The sequence below is a fragment of the Nannospalax galili genome, unplaced genomic scaffold, assembly GCF_000622305.1.
Source record: "Nannospalax galili isolate Female #2095 unplaced genomic scaffold, S.galili_v1.0 scaffold298, whole genome shotgun sequence".
Taxonomy (NCBI): Eukaryota; Metazoa; Chordata; class Mammalia; order Rodentia; family Spalacidae; genus Nannospalax; species Nannospalax galili.
Genome location: NW_008344488.1, coordinates 3356637 through 3375937, shown reverse-complemented (window position 1 = coordinate 3375937; position 19301 = coordinate 3356637). Strand labels below are relative to the sequence as shown.

The 19301-nt window shown below is 40.4% G+C and overlaps 1 protein-coding gene across 1 annotated transcript; it reads right to left on the bottom strand.

The window, feature by feature from the left end:
* Positions 1 to 745: 745 nt before the first annotated feature.
* LOC103740110 (serpin B8) lies at positions 746 to 17614 on the bottom strand. The gene is made up of 7 exons (XM_008840670.3): positions 17396 to 17614; positions 11568 to 11745; positions 10193 to 10330; positions 8803 to 8920; positions 6152 to 6294; positions 4765 to 4917; positions 746 to 3277 (listed from the first exon to the last, which is right to left on the bottom strand). The coding sequence occupies exons 2-7, from the start codon at positions 11733 to 11735 to the stop codon at positions 2873 to 2875; spliced, it is 1125 nt and encodes a 374-aa protein (XP_008838892.1). The 5' UTR covers positions 11736 to 11745; positions 17396 to 17614; the 3' UTR covers positions 746 to 2872.
* Between the last annotated feature and the right edge of the window lie 1687 nt (positions 17615 to 19301).

Below are 19301 nucleotides of genomic sequence, written 5' to 3'. Positions count from 1 at the left end.
GTCTTGGGTGTCTTACAGGCAAGGGGCTGAGTCAGCAGTAGCTAAGAGGAGGTCATTGGTAGCTATTTCATATAACGGTTAACATTGACTTGAAGTGATCATCATAAACCTGGGATGACATTAGTTCTCCTTATCGTTCCCTTTAAAGAGTATAATTCCATTTTGAACAGAAACATTTTGCAATAAAGAATGACCATTCTTTTTCATCTCATGAAAATATATAACCAAAATTAAATCAAAGCAAACAAAGTTCACATTTTCTCTGGCCTTTTACAACTTACTACATATCTTTGAGTTGGACTTTTTCTAGCTTTCTCTGACTGCCCAATAACCCAGTCATACAATTTTCGATGTACACTAAACAGACATGAACAAAGACCAGAGTAACAAGCTTCTTACTGAAATTTTCTCAGTCAATGTCTTGACTATTGAGAAATTGTCTATAAACTTTGGAAGAGGGTCCTTGTCAGATCACACTCCCATTATTAAAGACCAGACCAGGACTTACTTCCTAGGAGGACAAGAAGGACTTGAGTGTCAGGGTCACTCAATAGTCATTCCAGAACTGTCTGGCCCTGGTATGAGGGTCATAGAGCCCTGAAACATCTCAGGGGACACCTCTTCTGTAACAATTCACCAAACCAGGGAGATCTGGAGTGAGGTTGAGCCTCTTGAGTGGTGATCTTGTGGGTGCCTCCAGAAATGTAATTCCAAGAATGAGACACAGAGGAATGCCACATAGTGGTGGTTGAATTAAGAGTCCTTTAATAATTACCAAGAAGCTGGTGGTCAAAAGGGAGTGTCCCCAGAAAAAAACTTTTAACCCCAAGGAAAGGCAGGGAAGGGTTTATAAAGTCTAAAATCACAATTACATCAAGCCAGGAGCAAAGTCAATAACCATAGTTACATCAGTTCACCAGGCAGTTAACAAAGGGCTTTTCAGCTAACAAAAAGGTTTTAATTTTCTAACCTAAGTTTTGATAGAGAAAAACAAGTTTCTCAGAATCGCAGAAACAATGGGCTTCCTGCAACTGAAGGTATAACTAGATAAGAGACCATTCTACTTGGCTGGTTGTAAGTTTCTCAGGATTGTAGAAACAATGTACTCCCTGAAAATGCAAGTGCAGCCTTCGTGGTTCTGCCTGGTTGGCTACAGCTAGAGCAGGGAATGGGCAGCTGGGCAGAAACACAGGGTAAGCAAAAGTCAGCTAGAATAAAAAGGAGTCAGTTTTGTCATTACAAACCATGCAGTGACATATACATGCAAAGAAACTGATGATGCATATGTACAGTGTAGGAGAATCTAAAAATAATTTCAGTGAATCATAGAAACAACACAAAAAGGAGTAGATGATATATGATTCCACAACACAAATTATGTGGCTATAATAAGACATAGAAAGGAAAGACAGAGAGGTTACAAAGGTTCATTTGCGGGTATGATTGATATTATCTTTATTTAAAGTATTCAGATGGAATCATGAGTACATACATATATTACAACTTATCAAACTGTACATGTTAGGAATGTAAAAATTATTCCATATCAATTATACCTTACTATGTGAGGTCTCTCTGTAGTTCCAACCAGCCTGGAATTCACTATATAGACTAGGATGGCCTCAGTTTCACAAAGATCCACTTGTCTCTGCCTTACAAGTACTGGGATTAAAGGTGTGTGCCACCATACCCCATTTAAAATTATATTTTTAAATGAGATGGAAGTTAAATCAAAATTTACAGATGCACACTTTTTACTCTTCTATATTGGGTTATGGCCAAACCTGCTTTGGAAAGCATATTTCTTGAAGAGATGGTGGCCTGAAAATACTATATATGAGATTTAAGTTGGAACTACATCATGCATGGGTTCATTGGCATGTCAAATGTTAATGAAATACAAAGTCATGGGTCACTATTGTTTAGCTGACTCATTAAAAACAACAGGGACAGCAATGGTTAGTAGTAGTGGAAATGGAAATGTGAGTGGAAGCAAGCTCAAGTTTTGGGAGATCAATTTGGAAGTGCCACAATGTATTCAAATTCTATGTTGACAGTAGTATCATTTTTCAGTATTTTTTGTTCAGACATTAAGAGAATAAGCAAATACTGAGTATATTCAATACAGTATATTCAGTTTACCAAATTGCCCAAGGAGATTCTGTTATAGAAAATGCAGCCACTCAGTGGAATGCTATGCACAGCATATTGTTGACATGGAAGGATAATCATCTTAAATAACTGTGGAAGTAACCCACAAAAATTAAGGTTTACTTGTGCAAATTTATATCTGCATACACAGTAGGAGATAATGTGTCTCCATAATGACAGTGATCTCTGGTTAGTAGAATTGTGGGTGACTTAAATTTTCTTTGTACATTTTCCTGTAATTTACAATTTTTTGCTTTGACATGAATTATTCTTAGTCAGAAAATATGATGCAATGGTGAGCACAGGTTGGAGAGTATCACAAGGCAGAAGAGAGCTTAAGAGCTGGGCTGTGAATAAAAGTGCAGGCAACAGGCACCTCAAAGTGTGGCATTAAAGCCATTTTGCCAGTTTGGCAACATGGAATTTTAATCAGAGTATGTAGCAAAGGATGGTGTGCATTGCAATCACACATTACACACTTTTTTTTTTCTTTTTTTGCTATAGAGTCTCATGTACTCCAAACTGACTTAGAATTCATTATATAGCTGAGGATGACTGTGAATTTCTGATCCTTTAGCCTCTACCTCCCAAGTGCCAGGATTGTAGGCAGGGGTCACCATGCCCAATTTCATAAGGTGCTGAGGATTGAACTCAAGGCATTGTGCATGGTAGGTAAGCACGCTACCAACTGAATTATATCCTCAGCCCTGCAGTAAGACCTTTATGGAGAAGAGAACCTGCCACAGAACAAGATACTGCTGGTTTTGTGGTGCCAGATAAAGAAAAGGAATGGATGGTCTGCACAAAACCTTGGTTCTGTTCTACAGGACCGGGTATTCCTGACCACTGCAGTGGCCGCAGCTGCTTCTGTGCCTTCCTCATTGACCTCCACAAAGCACTTGTGGGCAACCTTGGACACAGGCATGTTCTTCTTATTTGCCATTCCAGAAAAGTCAGCTTTGGTTTCCTCAAAGGCGTCTGTCATTCCCAAACTCTGAAGAAAAGACTCCAAGTCATAACTCTCCTCCAACTTTAATCTGGGGAAGAAAACTTGAACTTTTGTTTCTGTCATGTTTTCTGGATTTGTCCAAGCTCTGAACTTCTCATAAGTAAGTGCCTTTTCCACCTAGAATGGCAAGAGGTCAGATTTTAAAATCTGGAGGACCGTTGACTGGTGCTCACCACCTGCTTATCTTTCTTGGTCCATGACACAGAGCTAGGTGATAAATTCTCACTCAAGACAATCCACAGATTTGTTTCTTGTTATAAACACACCAAGATTTTAGCTCGAATTTTTGTCTTTAATCTATTTTGGGAAAGAGCTAGAAAATCCTTGATACATACAGGAAGATTTAATTCAAAAAATCTACACCAAATTCATTCCAAATATTTTTTAAAATTTTAGTATTACAGGAAAACATCATCACTTGGTGATACTGATATCCACACAGTACAGTACATAGCACTACATGAGTTGAAGAGATGTCAAAAGAAAGACAGGGCATGCAGGGCTCAGAGCTCAGATGTGACTTTGAGTCCTCACAGAGCTATCTAGGAGCAACTCCAGTGAAAGGCAGAAATCACTATTGTTTTTACATAGGGGGGAGATGTGGTTTCTAGGAATGGAGAGCAGAAATGGGGAATTCAATAGCACGTTGAATCTGACACCCTTGTCCCCTCCCCTTGCATTTGCATTTCCTCATCCCTTAAAAGTAAGGAGGCCTCACATCTAGTAACAGATGTTTTGACTCTACTTCTGTTTCAGACTTTCTACATTTCTTCTTAGGTGGCCCTGACAGATTTCATTCTTGACTTATACCAACAGCTTTCTGATTCCATTGAGAAACCAAAGAAATGAAGCAGCCCCACCACCAATTCTGTTCACTAGTGTGCTGCAGGTGGCTCGTATTGATTTGAAGTACTTGGTAGCCTAAAGTCAGCTACCATAGGAGTATTTACACCACAGCAACATGCCTATTTAAAGCAAGGATTTCCTCCATTGCTGAGAGCCAGCTTATCCCTGTTGATTCTACACCTTCCACTTTGTAAGTTTCTCCTTTCCTGGATTTTGTTCTTCTTCTGCGTAAAGAAACTTCTTTGTCTGATGAAAAGTAAATCCCTCACCCACACTTCTATTCAAAGTGCAGTTCATAGGCCAGCTGCATCTGCTTCATCTGGAATCTTGTTAGAAATGCAAAATCTCAAGCCCTTCTCTGCTGAATCAGAACCTGCATTTCTAACATGGTCCCCAGGATATTCATACACACATTAATATTTGAGAAACATTGTCAAGATCAACCTCTATCCTTCTCTCTAGGACATTTGCTCAAGAATTATTGTGCTAGAAACTAGCCCAACTCTTCTTAATTAAAAAAGAAAGTTCTATTTTTGGAACTTTTCCATCTTGGCTTCATCTAAATTTGTATACCCCTAGACATGCACTCAACAGAAATACATAGAAATAGTCAATAAAAGGCATGCATTGGTCTTTATCCAGAATTACTTTAAGAAATTCCTAGCTGGAAAATATGCACATATTACTTAGTACATGGACTTAGAGAAATGAACATAACTGGCATCCACAGACACTCACATGCTATGCACAGGACTCACCTCAGCAAGATCAGTGTTTTCATCGGGAAGCAGAATGACCATGCTCAGCTCCTCCTCTGCATAGGGCAGCTCCAGGACCTGCATGTGCATCTCATTTACATGTCCCAGCTTAAATTTAGCATGCTTGAACATCATCTGCACTGTTTTTTTCTCCTAACAAAAATGAAATTAAAATTAGATTTCTAAAATAATTAGTACAACTTACTAAATACAAGCTATCTCCAGCTCCTAGAACTCAGACAAGTATAATTATTCATTCTGTGATTTTATTCTGTTACATGTAAAATCTTCATAAGTTAATTGTAATATTGAGTAGAATATATGGCTGCTTCTCAGATGAGGTATCACTAGGTAAGAAAAAACAGTTTGATAAATATAGGGGCTCAGTGGTTAAGAGCACTGATTACTCTTGCAGAAGACCTGGGTTCAATTTCTAGCATCCACATGGCAGCTAGCAACAGTCCATAACTCACATTCCAGGGGATCTGATAACCTCCAGGGGCATTGCCAACACTTACGTACATGCAGGCAATACACTCATATACATAAAATAAAAATAAATATTTTTTAAATTATATAAAAAGAAATAAAATGACATTATTTTTGAAGAAATTGAGTTAAAAGTCATAGAGAAGCACTTCCATGGACCGTATAATTAAAAGTTAGTTCTCTAAGAGGAGGATTAACTAATATTCAGCCCTTTGACTGAAAGATCTGCTCTTAAAAGATGTGCAAACCAAGAAGAGAAGCACTTTTACTCTGAAACACTTCCCAGTTATATAATTGGCTTCACAGCTGTGGCTTTCTCAGTGATGGGACCATGACATGTGTATAGAGTTGGCCAGTTTTAAAGCTGTATCAAATATATTTTAACTTCCACACCTCTGTGTAATGTGCTATTTTTAGATTGATGGAAGTCAAATTCCATTTCACATTTGACAGGAAGGCAGAAAATTATTTATAAAGTTAGGCTTAACATCTGCTAACATGTTTTTCTTCCTTTCAGAATTCTATAGCCTTGAATCCTAAAGCCATAAACAGGCATATCTGCCATTGGCATTGCAAAAGGAAGTGCAGCGAACACAGTGACCACATAACACCGGCATAGGGACGAGGCTCAGAGGGAATTTTCCTGCCACCCAAACCATTTAATCAGAGAGGCAAGATGGATGACCAAGGATGGAAAGTAGGAACTTATCAATACAAACACTATTCTAGTTTCCCTTCGTATAGCTCTCTGATTAAAGATACAGAGGCAGTATTAGTTTTACTCAGAAATAGATTAAGAATCAAGATGATGTAAAATAAACTATTCATTTTTCCATTCATCACCTTTTCCAACTTATTACTTTAAGAAAATAACTGCATATAAGAAATATTGCCCTACCTGGTTAGTTTTAAAGGGCATGCCCCTTGTGTATTTTCTGTCAAACTGTGCCTTCCACTTCCCCTTGAAATACATAGCGTTTACAAGGACCAGCTTCGTCAGTGGGTCGACTGTCCCAGGATGCAGCACCTCTGAAATCTTACCTGTAAAGAATACAAGAGAAGTCTATAGCGATTTGGGGGAGGGAGAGTGGTCGATAAACATCATCTTATAACATTCTTGACATATAAAGCCCAGACTTGGTTGAGAAGTTGCAATATCTTTTTTTTTTCTTTTCTTTATAAGACAGTCTTGCTACTTAGCTCAGGCTGGGCTCAAACTTGCTCTGTGGCAACACTCCTGAGTGTTGATATAACAAGTATATGCCAGCATGTCATGCTTAGACAACAATCTGTTTTAAATGTTTTTATTCATTCTTTGAGAATATCATATTTTTTTATCCTATTCAGACTTTCTTCCCTATCTCTCCTTACCCCTCTCTATGTCATGTCCTCTGGTTTTATTTTTTAAGCCTATCAAGTCCAATTTGTGTATCCCAAATACTCTTGGGTGTGGGTCTATCCCCTGGATTGTGGTCAATTTACTCAGGGTCACACCTTTAAAGAAAACCAACTTTCCCTCTCTCAGAAGCTACCAGTTGTGAATAGTTCTTCACCTAAGCCTGGGGCTTTCTGCCCACCTCCCCCCTCCATGCTGGTGGGATTTTTCTAGAAAACAATCTAAAGTAGATGGTGCAGCCACGGTTTATCCTTCTGTGTATGTGTTTAGAAATTGAGAATCCGAGAATTTCCCTGACATTTTGCTGAGTTCACAAAGATAACAATTGACTAGACTGAGAAAAGAACCCAGTAGTCTTTATTCTGACTATGGACTCTTAGTCCCAGCACTCTAAATCTCAATTGCACTATATGAACATTTTAGTTGCAGATCCTGATTGGGAAGGGCTCTATGCTACATTGTAGGATGTTTGGTTAGTAATACTTTTCCTCAATTACGACAGCCAAAAATATCCTCAGTCGTTGTCAAATGTCATTTGAAAAGTAAAACTAGCCCTGGCTAAAAGTCACTGCTCAGTATTAATCTTCAGATCTCATTAATATAAGGAGAGGCTTCCAAAGGATCAGAACTATAGAACGGTATTGGAGAAGGAAGGATGTCTACCAAAAGGAGTAAAGCGGACAGAGAAATCGGGAGTAAGAGTGAAATAGAGGGACCCAAGTTGAATTGTCCAATAAAAGAAACCAATGTTATCTCCAAGGTAACCTCTAGTGCTAATATTCTCAGAAAGCTTGCAAGTAGTCAGCCTATAGGAAAGAAGTGTTTGAGGAGACTTAGCGGGGAAGTGATGTTGCATGAGGGCAAGGTGCACAGAAATGCCTTTAGTGGCTTACTAGTGTTTCATCAACTGAAGAACAAGAGTCTGCTGGACAGATGATTTACAGAACTTGAAAGGCTCTTCCCTTCTCAAGCTCATTATTTTACTGCCTTTTGGTATAGTCAAGGGCATTGTTGCTGAGCAGCACACATTGATTGGGTGTGCCGTAAAGATTAAATGGATGAAATACTGAGTACTAGGTCATCATTTGATGAAGCAAGTGACTTTTAACTCCTCCACATCTCAGAAGTTTAAATGTCTTGTTCATTAATTAAGGTCCTTGAAACCATGCCCCCTTTTGCTCTGCACTCAGGTCAAGAATGGGTCAAAATATCTCTGGGGGATGGAATATGATCTTGACAGGGAACACTGCACTCTTCGTGTTAGCCACACATCTGGGCTCTGGAGCAAATTTGGAAAAGGTTATGCTCTGAAAACAACTATAGCCACAGTCAAGTTAAAGAGGAAGGTGAGGGCTGAATGTCAAATTGATGAGCTTCTCAGATTTCCACAGGGAGGGGATAGGCCAACACAGACTGATATAATATCCAAACTCTAATGTAAGGGCATGGCAGGATCCCCCAAGACAGAAGATTAGCAGGACCCCCAAAAGAAATCATTATCCAGGAAATTTTCTAGCACAGTCCAAAGAATAAGGGACTGAGATCCTAACTTTAGATTTGCTTCTTTTTTGAGAGAGAGGGTCTCCCTATAGTCCCAGTTGACCTGAAACTTACTATGTAGACCAGGCCAACCTTGAACTCACAGAGATCCTCCTGCCTCTGCTGCTTCCAGAGTCCTGGGATTAAAGGCCCACATCACCATGCCCAGCTCTAGATTTGCTTTTTAATCACTGCTTATTATCTGATAATCTCAAGAAAACTAGCAAACTAGTTTTGTTTTGTTTGTTTTTAAGACAGGGTGGCTCTATATAGCCCAGATGTTATGTAAAGCAGGCTGATTTCACAGAAATCTGCCTGCATCAGCTTCCCAAATATTGGGATTGAAATACTGCCATGCTCTTAAATTAGAGTTTGGATATTATATCAGTCTGTGTTGGCCTATCCCCTCCCTGTGGAAATCTGAGAAGCTCATCAATTTGCATTCACACCCACAAGACACAAGTTTTGCATTGTTGGCCTGAAAGGCCAGCAAACACACCAACTTGGCATTTGGAACTAAGTCACAGGGGTAATATCATGGAAGACCCTGCCTAGGCCACCTCAGCTTTCTAGTCTATCCTAACTCCAAGTCCAACAAAATTAAAACATCTTACCTTCAGTCTTTTCCTTCACCCAATCATTGATGTGTTTTCTGCATTCTTCAGTGTCTTTAGCAAAGGACATCTCCTCCAGCCCTGCCTGATAGAACTTCTGGCAAGATTCCTTGAAGGTCTACAAGCACAAACACTGGGTTTGGTCCTATTGAGCAAATGTTGTCACAACTGTGAAAACAAGTTTTTCCTCTTATTTTTCTACCATAATCATTTGCAGAGGTGATGCTGCATTTTAAGATGCATTCATATCATTCTCAAGAATGTGTGGCCCTCCTACTCTGGTCAAAACTGTATGAGGTGCTGGATACCAGGTGAAAACATGACATCTGATTAAGCGGTCCGTAGTCTATTAAGAAAGACACCTGTACACACAGATACTTCGAAGATGTTGAGGCTGCCGCATCAGCTCAGGAATGTCTCTAGCAAGCCTTCCATATTGATTTTCATTTTCTGTTTTCTGCACCGATTAGGCATTCTCTTTTACTCCTTTGTTTGTTTGTTTTGTTTGTTTATTACCAGCACAAACCAATTGTATCTGAAACATGTCTATTTAATTTTTGAAAATATTCATAGTAAAACTAGATTGTCAAGAATTAGTCTGTCAATTTACTAGTAAACAATTTTTAAGTCTGTAACATAATGGCTGATTCAGAGAATATGGAGCAAGGAAGGTCCTCCTGGAGTGGCATGTGATAAATCTGGATCATAGTGCTGCATATATATATGTGTGTGTGTGTGTGTGTGTATATATATATATATATATGAGTATATATGTGCATGTGGCCCTCTACCATTGTGCAAGTCAGGAAAGTTGAAATGCAACTTGGGGTTAAATTAACAAAGGATTTTTACCCAACACACTAGAACCCAGATAACTTCCCGTGCAAAAAATTATCTGGCAATTAACTCCCACTCTCTGCCCTTACCCTATTCTCAAATATTTTAGGAACCATATGTATGAAAATGGTGGAGCATGATCAATTACATAACCGATACTAAAATATAAAACTGATATTAAAGGGAACTTGGATTCACTGGAAGATTTCTGGGATCCAGAATCCTCTGCAGTGATAAGTACACCCCAATCAGGGAGCTGGCAGGGGATGGAGGCCAACTGCAGCAGGACAGGGAAGTATCTGAATCTTTCATTTTTCATTTGGAATTTTCAGCCAATGAAATAGCCAAGCTTGCTCTATTAAGTTTACTGTATATCAGAAACAATTGTGACAGGATGTACTTCAAAAGCATTATAAAATTCAAAATTACAGAAGTATAATTCTGAGCACATGTTTATGGTGGTAGAGTTAGATTTCATTCCCTGCTCTTCTCTAATTTTATAATTTCCACCTTATTTGAAACTTCTTTTCCTCCATACACAAGTTCTACATACCGAAAGGAAATCACATGTTTCTTCTCCAAAGAGTCTGCAGGCACTTCTGAGCAAGTACTGAGTGCCAGTTTTGTTAACTTCAGTGAGAAGTGACTGGAAACCTTGGTGAACATCTCCACGTCTACTTAAACAAAGTACCTAGAGATAGAAAAAAAAATGCTCATTTTTACCATTCACTCCAAGCAAAGGACTGAAAATCCCAGATGTTCCTATTGAAGAAAGAGTTTTGGTTTAACTGTTTATGAAGGTTTTCACCATCCCCACTATTGCCCTTTGAAGTAAGACAATTGTTTGTGGCAGGAGCCATCTAGTGCTTTGTAGAATGTTTGCAGCATTCTGACCTCTACCCACTAGATGTCAGTAAAACCTCTCTGATTGGAGAACTACAACTCTCCAGACCTCACCAAAATTCCTCTGGGAAGCAAAAGCCCTCCTAGAGTGGGAACCACTATTCTAATAGATTTATTCACCCCAGCAAGACCATGTGTGACAACTGAAGAAAGATAAATAGCAGAAAAACCAGAAAGAGGTACTGACTCTAATAAAGCCAGGGATAACAAAAGTAAAAGAAAATAGTAGGAATAAAAACGAAAATGCTTCACCTTAAACTTTATAGTTCCAGACCAGATTATAATTTGCATGTCAAGTCAAAATGAGAACTAAAGTTTTTCCTGTGTCCCCCAACCACCCTCCACGGTCAAGTCTCCCTCCCCCATTGAGTTCTGCAAGTAGAAACCACCAGAGGTGGATCTCACTGGAGTCCCTGGATGCACTGTTGGAGACTGCCCACACACCCCTGATGTTAGAGGCAAAATGATGTATATATGGCAATTTTCTGGGGAAGTTTCACCAGATGATTGAAGAAATGCCCCTGAAGTATCACCACTAATTAATTTGTAGATAAAGGTTTACATAACTGCCTCAGATCTGGCAGATTATACATTCCCTCTAAATAACTCCCAAAAAACTAAGCCATATTTATGTTGCATTTTCTTCTACTTATGCATATTCATGCCCTAAAAATAGTCTATTTAATGAAAAGTTCACTTACATATCAGCACTTCTATTTAAAATCATTAAGCTAGAAAAAAACCGAACATATAGCAAAGTTGAAGTTTACTTTTTGCCTTTGTGTGGGATTATATTTACTTTCTTTATACAAGATGTAGTTTTACCAGAATGTTTGATGATTTTTGCCTAGATAAAATAATTTAGTCCTCCATATCACCTAAATTTAGAGATGTCCCATCCCATACAATTCACATTTGTTCCTGTGTCTGCCCATGTCAGGATCACCACAGTGTCCCTCGTCCTGTCCACTGGCCACACTGGCTTTCATCACCTGGCTAAAGGTACAGAAGAATCAGCCAGATACCTGGGACATCTGGGTTGCGGTGTTTCCTTTTGCTCCCAGGTAGACCATGGCCAGGGCAGAGGAGATGCTCAGGGGGCAGAAGAACAGATTTTGTGACTTGTCTTCTTTGCCCAGTATTTTCAATAAGTTGATGGCAAAAGAGCCATTTGCTTCACAGAGGTCATCCATCTGGGAAAGTCTGGACCAAAGACACAGCACAGCACACCATCAGAGCCCTCCTGTAGTCACATGCTCACCAATCAGTGGATACTAGGTATACTAGGTAGAACAGCTAAACTTCCAAAGATACCCACTCCCAACCCCTATGACTAAGATTATGTTGTCTTATTGTCTTACCCGTCAGTAGAGACTTTACAAATGTGATTAAGTATTTTAGACATGGGCACTGACCTAGAGTTATTTAGGTAAGTGTGATAGACTCACAAGGGTTGTTACAAAACACAAGCAACATGATTCAGAGAAAGAAAGGGAGATGCAGGCAGAGGTCACAGTGATGCCAGGAAGAAGCTGGAAAGGGCAAAAAAACAAGATTATCTCCTGAAACCTTGGTAGGGGCCGAGGGAACAATGTTTTGCTGTACCATGGTGGCTTTGACCACTAGAAACTTGATATAATAATCTTGAATTGTTTGCAATCACCGAATCTGTGGGAAAAGAATATAGCACCAATACCAAACCATTATCCGCTACACAGAGTTTGAAGTAACCAAACAGTGGCTCATGATTTCTAGGGCTCTTTGAAACAGGGGCTCAGACAACCTCCAAAAACTTGATAACTTGATTAATACCTCCTTTAAATGGTTAACAGAGCTTACTCTCAGGAACTGTTCTCAGTACCTGCCAACCTCAACAGTAATGTGTTCAGGTCCAGAAAGGCATTGTCTCAAGGAGGAACTAGAAAGCTGAACAGTGTGTAGAAGCCCCATCCAGATCTCACAGTAATCACTAATGACTGAAATGCTCACCTTGATTCCAGAACTTGAATTCCAGAGCACATGCATGTGAGCACACACACATTCACACACACACACACACACACACACACACACACACACACACAGCATATTAGTGTTTTCTCTTTCAGTTTTATTTCCCTAACATAATTATTAAAGAATGATCTAAGGATCATAAATAATTCCCTGTAAATACAGCTGGATTTCTGTCACTGTGTCATGTCAAAATGGGTGGATAAATTTCACCAAATTTGGAGGATGCGTTTTGGATAATTTAACCTGAAATATGGAACACTGGAAAGACCAAAACTTTACTTTTCATAAGCGTGACTCTATTATGATGCAACATTTTCCACAAGATGTACTAAAATTGCATGAGGGGAACTGCAAAGAGAGCCAAGACGCCTTTAACCTTCCTTTCAGGGTCACTAAACAGTAATCAAGCTAAACTTGACTAAATAAACAAACTAAATAGACTTCTCTGGCTGGGCCCTGTCTCACTTTTCTTAAAGCTTTCACTTCAGAGAACTTGTAATTGTTAGTCTTTTCCCCTTTGAGGTATAAACCTCGTCAAAAGTCTCCTGCCGGTTTTATATCCCCACAAACCCCTGAAGCTATCCCTTTGAAAGGTAGCCATCCAAGGACAGTCTTACTAACCTAGTTCTGGAAAAGTAAAGAACCTAATTTAGGCTTAGCCCAGTGGTACAGACAAACATTTACAGCTACTCAGGAGACTGTGGTACACAGAAGAATCAGATGTTCAAGGCCAGCCTGAACACTGTTGTCTAGAAGTAGTAACAAAAGAGAGGGCTTGACTGGCAAGGTTCTGAATTCTACTTCTAGCACCACAGATAAATAAAAAATAAAAAATCGGGACTAGAGAGATGGCTCAGCAGTTAAGAACACTGGCTGCTCTTACAGAGGACCCAGGTCAAGTTCCCAGCATGTAACAGCCATCCTTAACTCCAATTCCAGGGGATCTGACACTGCCTTCTGACCTCCATAGACATTACATGACACAGGTGCACTTATGTACATGCAGGAAATACATGCATACACATAAAAATAATAAATAATATATTTTAAAAAATAAAAATAAAACCCCATACGTGTTTGCTCCCTGACATGCTGCTGCGGGATTATCATAATTGAATGTTATGGTTATTCATTTCTATTAATTATTATTAGCTATTATAATCTGAACAAATTATTGTTTTCCACTATTTATTTCTCTTAACTTTATAGAATCCCTGGTTATCAATACTTGCAATATTTAGAGGCAGTAAGTTATTTTCCCTGAAAATTTAAAACCCAGCATGAAAATTACATCTCAATTTGGAAAATTAGCAAATAAGAAAAATAGAATTACTAGAATCTCCACCTAGAGCTAAGAACCATCATATACATGTTCACTTCTCTGTACAGACAGGTCAACATATGATCTTTCTTCTTCCAGTTTCCCAGTGGACTCAAAATACCTCATTCAGTAGCATTGAAATCATATTCTGTTGAACTCTAAGTTTTTGGAGTTCTGTCTTCCTGGTCTCTCAGAACACAAGCAAAAAGGGAGCTGAATGGGTCATACTGGAAGAATGGAATATTTTCACTATTAAAAGTTTGTTTAAGTTTCCCCCAAAATGTTAAGACATCTCTGATTTTTTTAAAGTATGGTTATAGTTTAGAAAATGTAAAGGTAACTTTCCATAAATCAGCAGCCCAAATTAGTGCAAATTCCTTAAAATTTAAAATAAATATGTTAATATGTTAACCAAGAACACATAATGTTGGCATAGTTTACAGTTAAAAGGTCACTTATTATAGTAAAATGTAAAGCTCTTCCCTGTCCCACAACATGAAACCTCTCTGGATCTTGGGCCAAGGACTGCAGGTGTTGGAAGGTGATGTTTTCTGCCTGGGCAAGCTTCTACTATAGCAGAGTCCAGCCTCCTCTAGGCCACTTCCAGCCCCACACAGCCCCATTTGAGTACATTTCAGAAAGTAAGAGTGAAAAGCCAAAACAAACGGTCATCAACTTCACACTTCATAAAACTGAATCCACCAGAGGGCGCCAAAGAAACCGGAAGGAGGAAAAAATTGAGCAAAGCGTGAAGGAAACAAAATTCAGATTCGATCTTATCTTAGGGTAAGAGCTTTGCACTCGTGTGTGTGTGTGTGTGTGTGTGTGTCCTCATCTTGTCCAAACAGACCAAAGGAATGAACTAAATTATTGCACGAAACTCCACCTTACATGTTAATCGCTCTTAATTGCAAACTCCCACCGCTGCTTTCCTTCACACTTCCTCTTCCTCCATCTCATTTCCTTGTCTCTATTCCTTTTCACCGCCCAGGTGGTGGTCAGTAGCATAGTACATCCTGTCTACTGCATAGCGATCGCAGGGTCACACATACATCAGGACAAGTAGAGAGCTCCTGCTCCTAATAGTCAATCAGGGGCAGGAGGCAGGTGGCAACAAGACTCCTGATATTCCTGTTGTTCCTATCTTACTTGAACATAAAAACTTCTGAGAAGGTTGAAATTTCAAGTAAAACTGGCCTTGCTGATGAAGTATAGAAAGGAATTCATTTCAGTTAAATACAAAATAATAGTCTTAAGTGCCATTCCACAATTAAGACCATCCAGCTGGTCGAATGAATTAGCATTAAGCTATTGTTCCTTTTTACAAGTGGGGAAATAAGGACAAAGACAATTAAATACTGTGCATAGGACTCAGCAAAAGGAACAGTCTGAGAACCAAGCCTTCTTTTTCTGTGAGCTGGGAGAGTGTAGCACTGAGACTGCCCTGCTTCAAACCCCTTCCCCAGACACACCTCCAGAAGTGAACGCACTCGAATTGTGTTGTGCAGCACGTTCCCTCCAAGTTTGGGAAGAAGAATGTGAAAAATAATTGTCATAGTTCTTAACCAAGAACACATACCCTGGGGATGACACACATATTAAAATGTGTGATTTCATGCAGAAATGTGTGTTCTATAGCAGATAATCTACAAAGGATTCTCTGCAGAGAAACTCTATCAATAAAAAGAAAGGAAGGAAGGAAGGAAGGAAGGAAGGAAGGAAGGAAGGAAGGAAGGAAGGAAGGAAGGAAGGAAGAGAAAAGAAAACTGGAAAAAATATCCAGTAGGATCCCAAGAAGTCTTTCCAGAGCAGCTGGCGCTGTAAACTTGAGCAAGAATTCTGAAGGTGGAGCAAAGGGGGCACGGAGTGGAGGTGGGGGATATTTTAGGCTGAGAGATTGACAGATACAAAAAGTGTCACAGAAAGAACATGTTTGTGTGCAACCAATGAGCTAGGGACTGGTTAGCCATACATAGTTTTTAAACGAATCTATTACATGAGGATTTAGAAAAATGACAGGGCTCATTGTTTAGTGTGGAGAAGGGCTTTGGAACCTGCTGGTAGGCCACTATCATGGACTGGTGACTGCTCACTCAGAGGAAACCCCAGCTTGAGAAACAGGAGGTGGAGTTGTCAGGTAGAGCGACTGCTGCAAAAGAAGAAATGGGCAGGGGGAGGCAAGGATCAATCCTAAGCTCCTGGCTAAAGGCACACTTAGGATGAGCCATAAACCCTAGGAAGTTTATATGAGGAAATAGATTGGAATGGGGAAGGTGATGCATTTGAGATGTATAGAGCATACCAGGTCAACTGAGTCTGTAAGAAAGACAGTCAAGGCCGTTTGGAAATCTAGGTAGGGTAAAAGATGAGCAGGCACGCCAGAGCAAGAGTTTAGGAGTCCCGGGCATCCTGATCCAAGAGAGCCTAAGTCAGTGGATGAAATGACTAGGATCATATAGATGCTGGAGGCGCTGAAGGAGAACTCCACTTTATTATGGAGAATGCCTGATATTTGCAAGGAGAGAAAGAGAGAGAGAGAGAGAGAGAGAGAGAGAGAGAGAGAGAGAGAAATGTGACCCAGCAACCACTAATCAGGGACCTAGTGAGAAAACTGGAAGGATGGAAGGATGTGTCCCTGTGGTCCATGGAGAGGTCTGGATTTTGGCCACGGTTGGGGCAGCCTCTGGAGGCTGAGGAGTAGCTGGGAAGTGAGGAACTAAAGGAATAATTGTGATCACAATGTGAGCGGAGGTAGGTGAAGAAGCATTTTCTTTTCCAAGTTGAGAAGCCGTCAGTGAACAAAATACAAAAGGAAGGAAAGAAAAAGGAAGGGTGGGGGCAGGAGTAGGGGGGTGGAAGAGAGGAGGGATAAAGGAAGAGACCGGTGGGGTCAAGTAAGTTATATGGCATGGGGCACTAGTATTCCTGTCCAGAATAGCACCGACCCAAAACTTTCCGGAATTAGCCAAAGGCCCCAAGTAAATTCTTGGCAAAGCTGCAAGTCGCACCCTAATCTTGTTTTTGCACCCATGGTTTCTCCCACTCGCGGGAGCATACATTCCAGCTCTCCCATCCAGGTCACCAAAATCCTCTGCCTGGATTAGCAACACTTCCGTGGGGCAGCAAATCACAGAGAGCTGGCGCCAGTGAGGAAGGACGGAACCCGCCCACTGAGGAAGCAAGCTTCAGACCCGGCGGTCTTAGCCTGCCTGCCCCGGGCTCCGAGCCTTGGCCTTGGCTTTGGCCCAACCTAGGGACAGACACCCAGCTGCAGCAGGCGCCAAGCAGTGGAGATCTGGCACAGCTGGGACCAGGTGACCGCTACAGCTTTGTAGCCCTGCAGCTCTCCTTTCTGGCCACCTCCTCCTTCTTCTGCTAATTCTTGGGCTCCTTTCCTCTGCCTGGTTCCCAGCCCTTGGCTTTCCTCCTTCCCTGCCACTGCCTCTCAGAGCACTACTGTGGAAGGTTCTGTCGGGAGAACCTGAGGATCTGACAGCGTCCCCACAACCTCCTTCCTACCTGTGAGATTCCCGCTGCAGCTCCTGCTGCGGTGGCTGCTTCTGCCTTTAGGATTCCTGCTTTGTGGACAAAGCTTCAAATCTGCCTTGATCCAGGGCAAGGCTTCCGGCAGGTGACTCAGACAGGACTGCACAGGCCTGCACAAGTCTCTGACTCACATTACCCAGAATGAGACCTGGGAGGAGCCCCAGCCTCACCAGACAGCCTCCTACCCAGGCAGAGTCTGGTGCTACCTGCACATGCGTTTGGGGAGAGAAGGCTAGGGCTTGCTCCTCCCCCCATCCCCCAAGACACACACACACACTGCAGGGTGATGGTGGGTGGCTTATCCTTGGTTTCTTTTCCAGGGTCAGTGTGTGTCGATTTGTTTTGAGTGTGTGCTCAAGAGCAGTTTCACAGTTGGAATTTTAAAAATTAGCAGAAAGTAAAAGCAGAAGTTGAAGTTGCTTAAGTCAGTGAATTCTGAACTGTTTTGGCCACTCAACAAACGTAACTTTTGACTTGCATCCTCGAGGTTGTTCATGTGATAATATCTTAAACATTAATCAAGCACGGCTTCTATAAAACACAAACAAAAATTTAAAAGACAGAAAGAAAAGGCTTTTTTTTTTATTAAAAATGGACATGTTTCTACCACAAGAATTCATTTAAAATTTTCAGGAGAGCAGAATGATTGCCTGTGTGGTCGCTGTCTTAGCTTGACACTCTGATATACAGTGATTTGAAGTCCTGGTTTTAAGTTTGATTTACTTCTAACTTTGGATTGATGACCATATTGAAGAAAAGACTTCTGAGGAATTAGGCTGACTAAAATGCAATGAAAGTTCTTATCAAATTTGATTCTTAACATATGTGCTGGTTAATCTGTTTTGATTAAAATGTGCTTCTCAAAATTTTAACACTTATGCTCACTTTTGTAAGCATCATTATGAAGGTCTTTTTGTAAGATCATTATGAAGGTTACATTTCCAAGCTCTCAACATTTTCTAGTGAGCAAACCATATGATCATGTGAAGATATCTAAGCAACTATTCTCTAAAGGAACATTACAGACTGCTCCAAAAAGCAGCTCTTCTCTCGTTCATGAAATGGAATGAAAATGAAATGGCAGGGCCTTTACTAGGCAATCAATTGAACTATTTTAAAAGAGTGTTTGTCCTATAACCTACTGACAAAGTGAGGAACTAAAGGCAAGAAATATATATCTAGATAAGGTTTACCTGAGAACAACTGATCTTTGCCCAAGATATATCTACATGACACACAGTAATTAAAAATACCAGACTGGTGGAACTAACAGTATGGCAGGGCCTTTACTAGGCAATCAATTGAACTATTTTAAAAGAGTGTTTGTCCTATAACCTACTGACAAATTATACATAGCAGATCAAGAAATATATATCTAGGTAAGGTTTGCCCAAGATATATCTACATGACACACAGTAATTAAAAATACCAGACTGGTGGAACTAACAGTAGGTGTTTAACAGACATACTTTGAGGTGTATAATAATTTGGTCAGAGGGACATAAAGGACACTTTTTGCTCCTTGCCCTCCTAGGTCGACTAGTTCCAGGGGACTATGAGCATCTCTCAAAATGTCCTATAATGGTGGTGGGTCACCTGTCCTCTTGATCAAGGAGGCTGAGGAGACCCCATCAGATGGACTTGAACCAGTGTCCAGTCTATAAAGAGGAGGGTCAACACAGAGGAATCATTTCCTCCATGCTGCCAAGCAAAGCCAACCATGGTCAAGCAGGACCTTTGACGTATCTTCACATAGGCGGAACCGGTAAAAGAAAGGAGCCAGGGGCTCCTCCCAATCCCATGTGATCCCTGAGGAACAGATCCTCAAACGACCTTAAGAGTAAAAATAAATTGGTGTATCTGGGCCAACTGCATGGAT

Excerpts from the sequence above, each read along its gene's own strand:
- LOC103740110 (XM_008840670.3), bottom strand. The coding sequence starts at position 11,735 with ATGGATGACCTCTGTGAAGCAAATGGCTCTTTTGCCATCAACTTATTG. Across the intron at positions 6,295-8,802 it reads GGTGAAGGAAAAGACTGAAG|GTAAGATTTCAGAGGTGCTG; the intron begins GTAAGATGTTTT and ends TATTCTTTACAG. Across the intron at positions 3,278-4,764 it reads AAAACACTGATCTTGCTGAG|GTGGAAAAGGCACTTACTTA; the intron begins GTGAGTCCTGTG and ends TTGCCATTCTAG.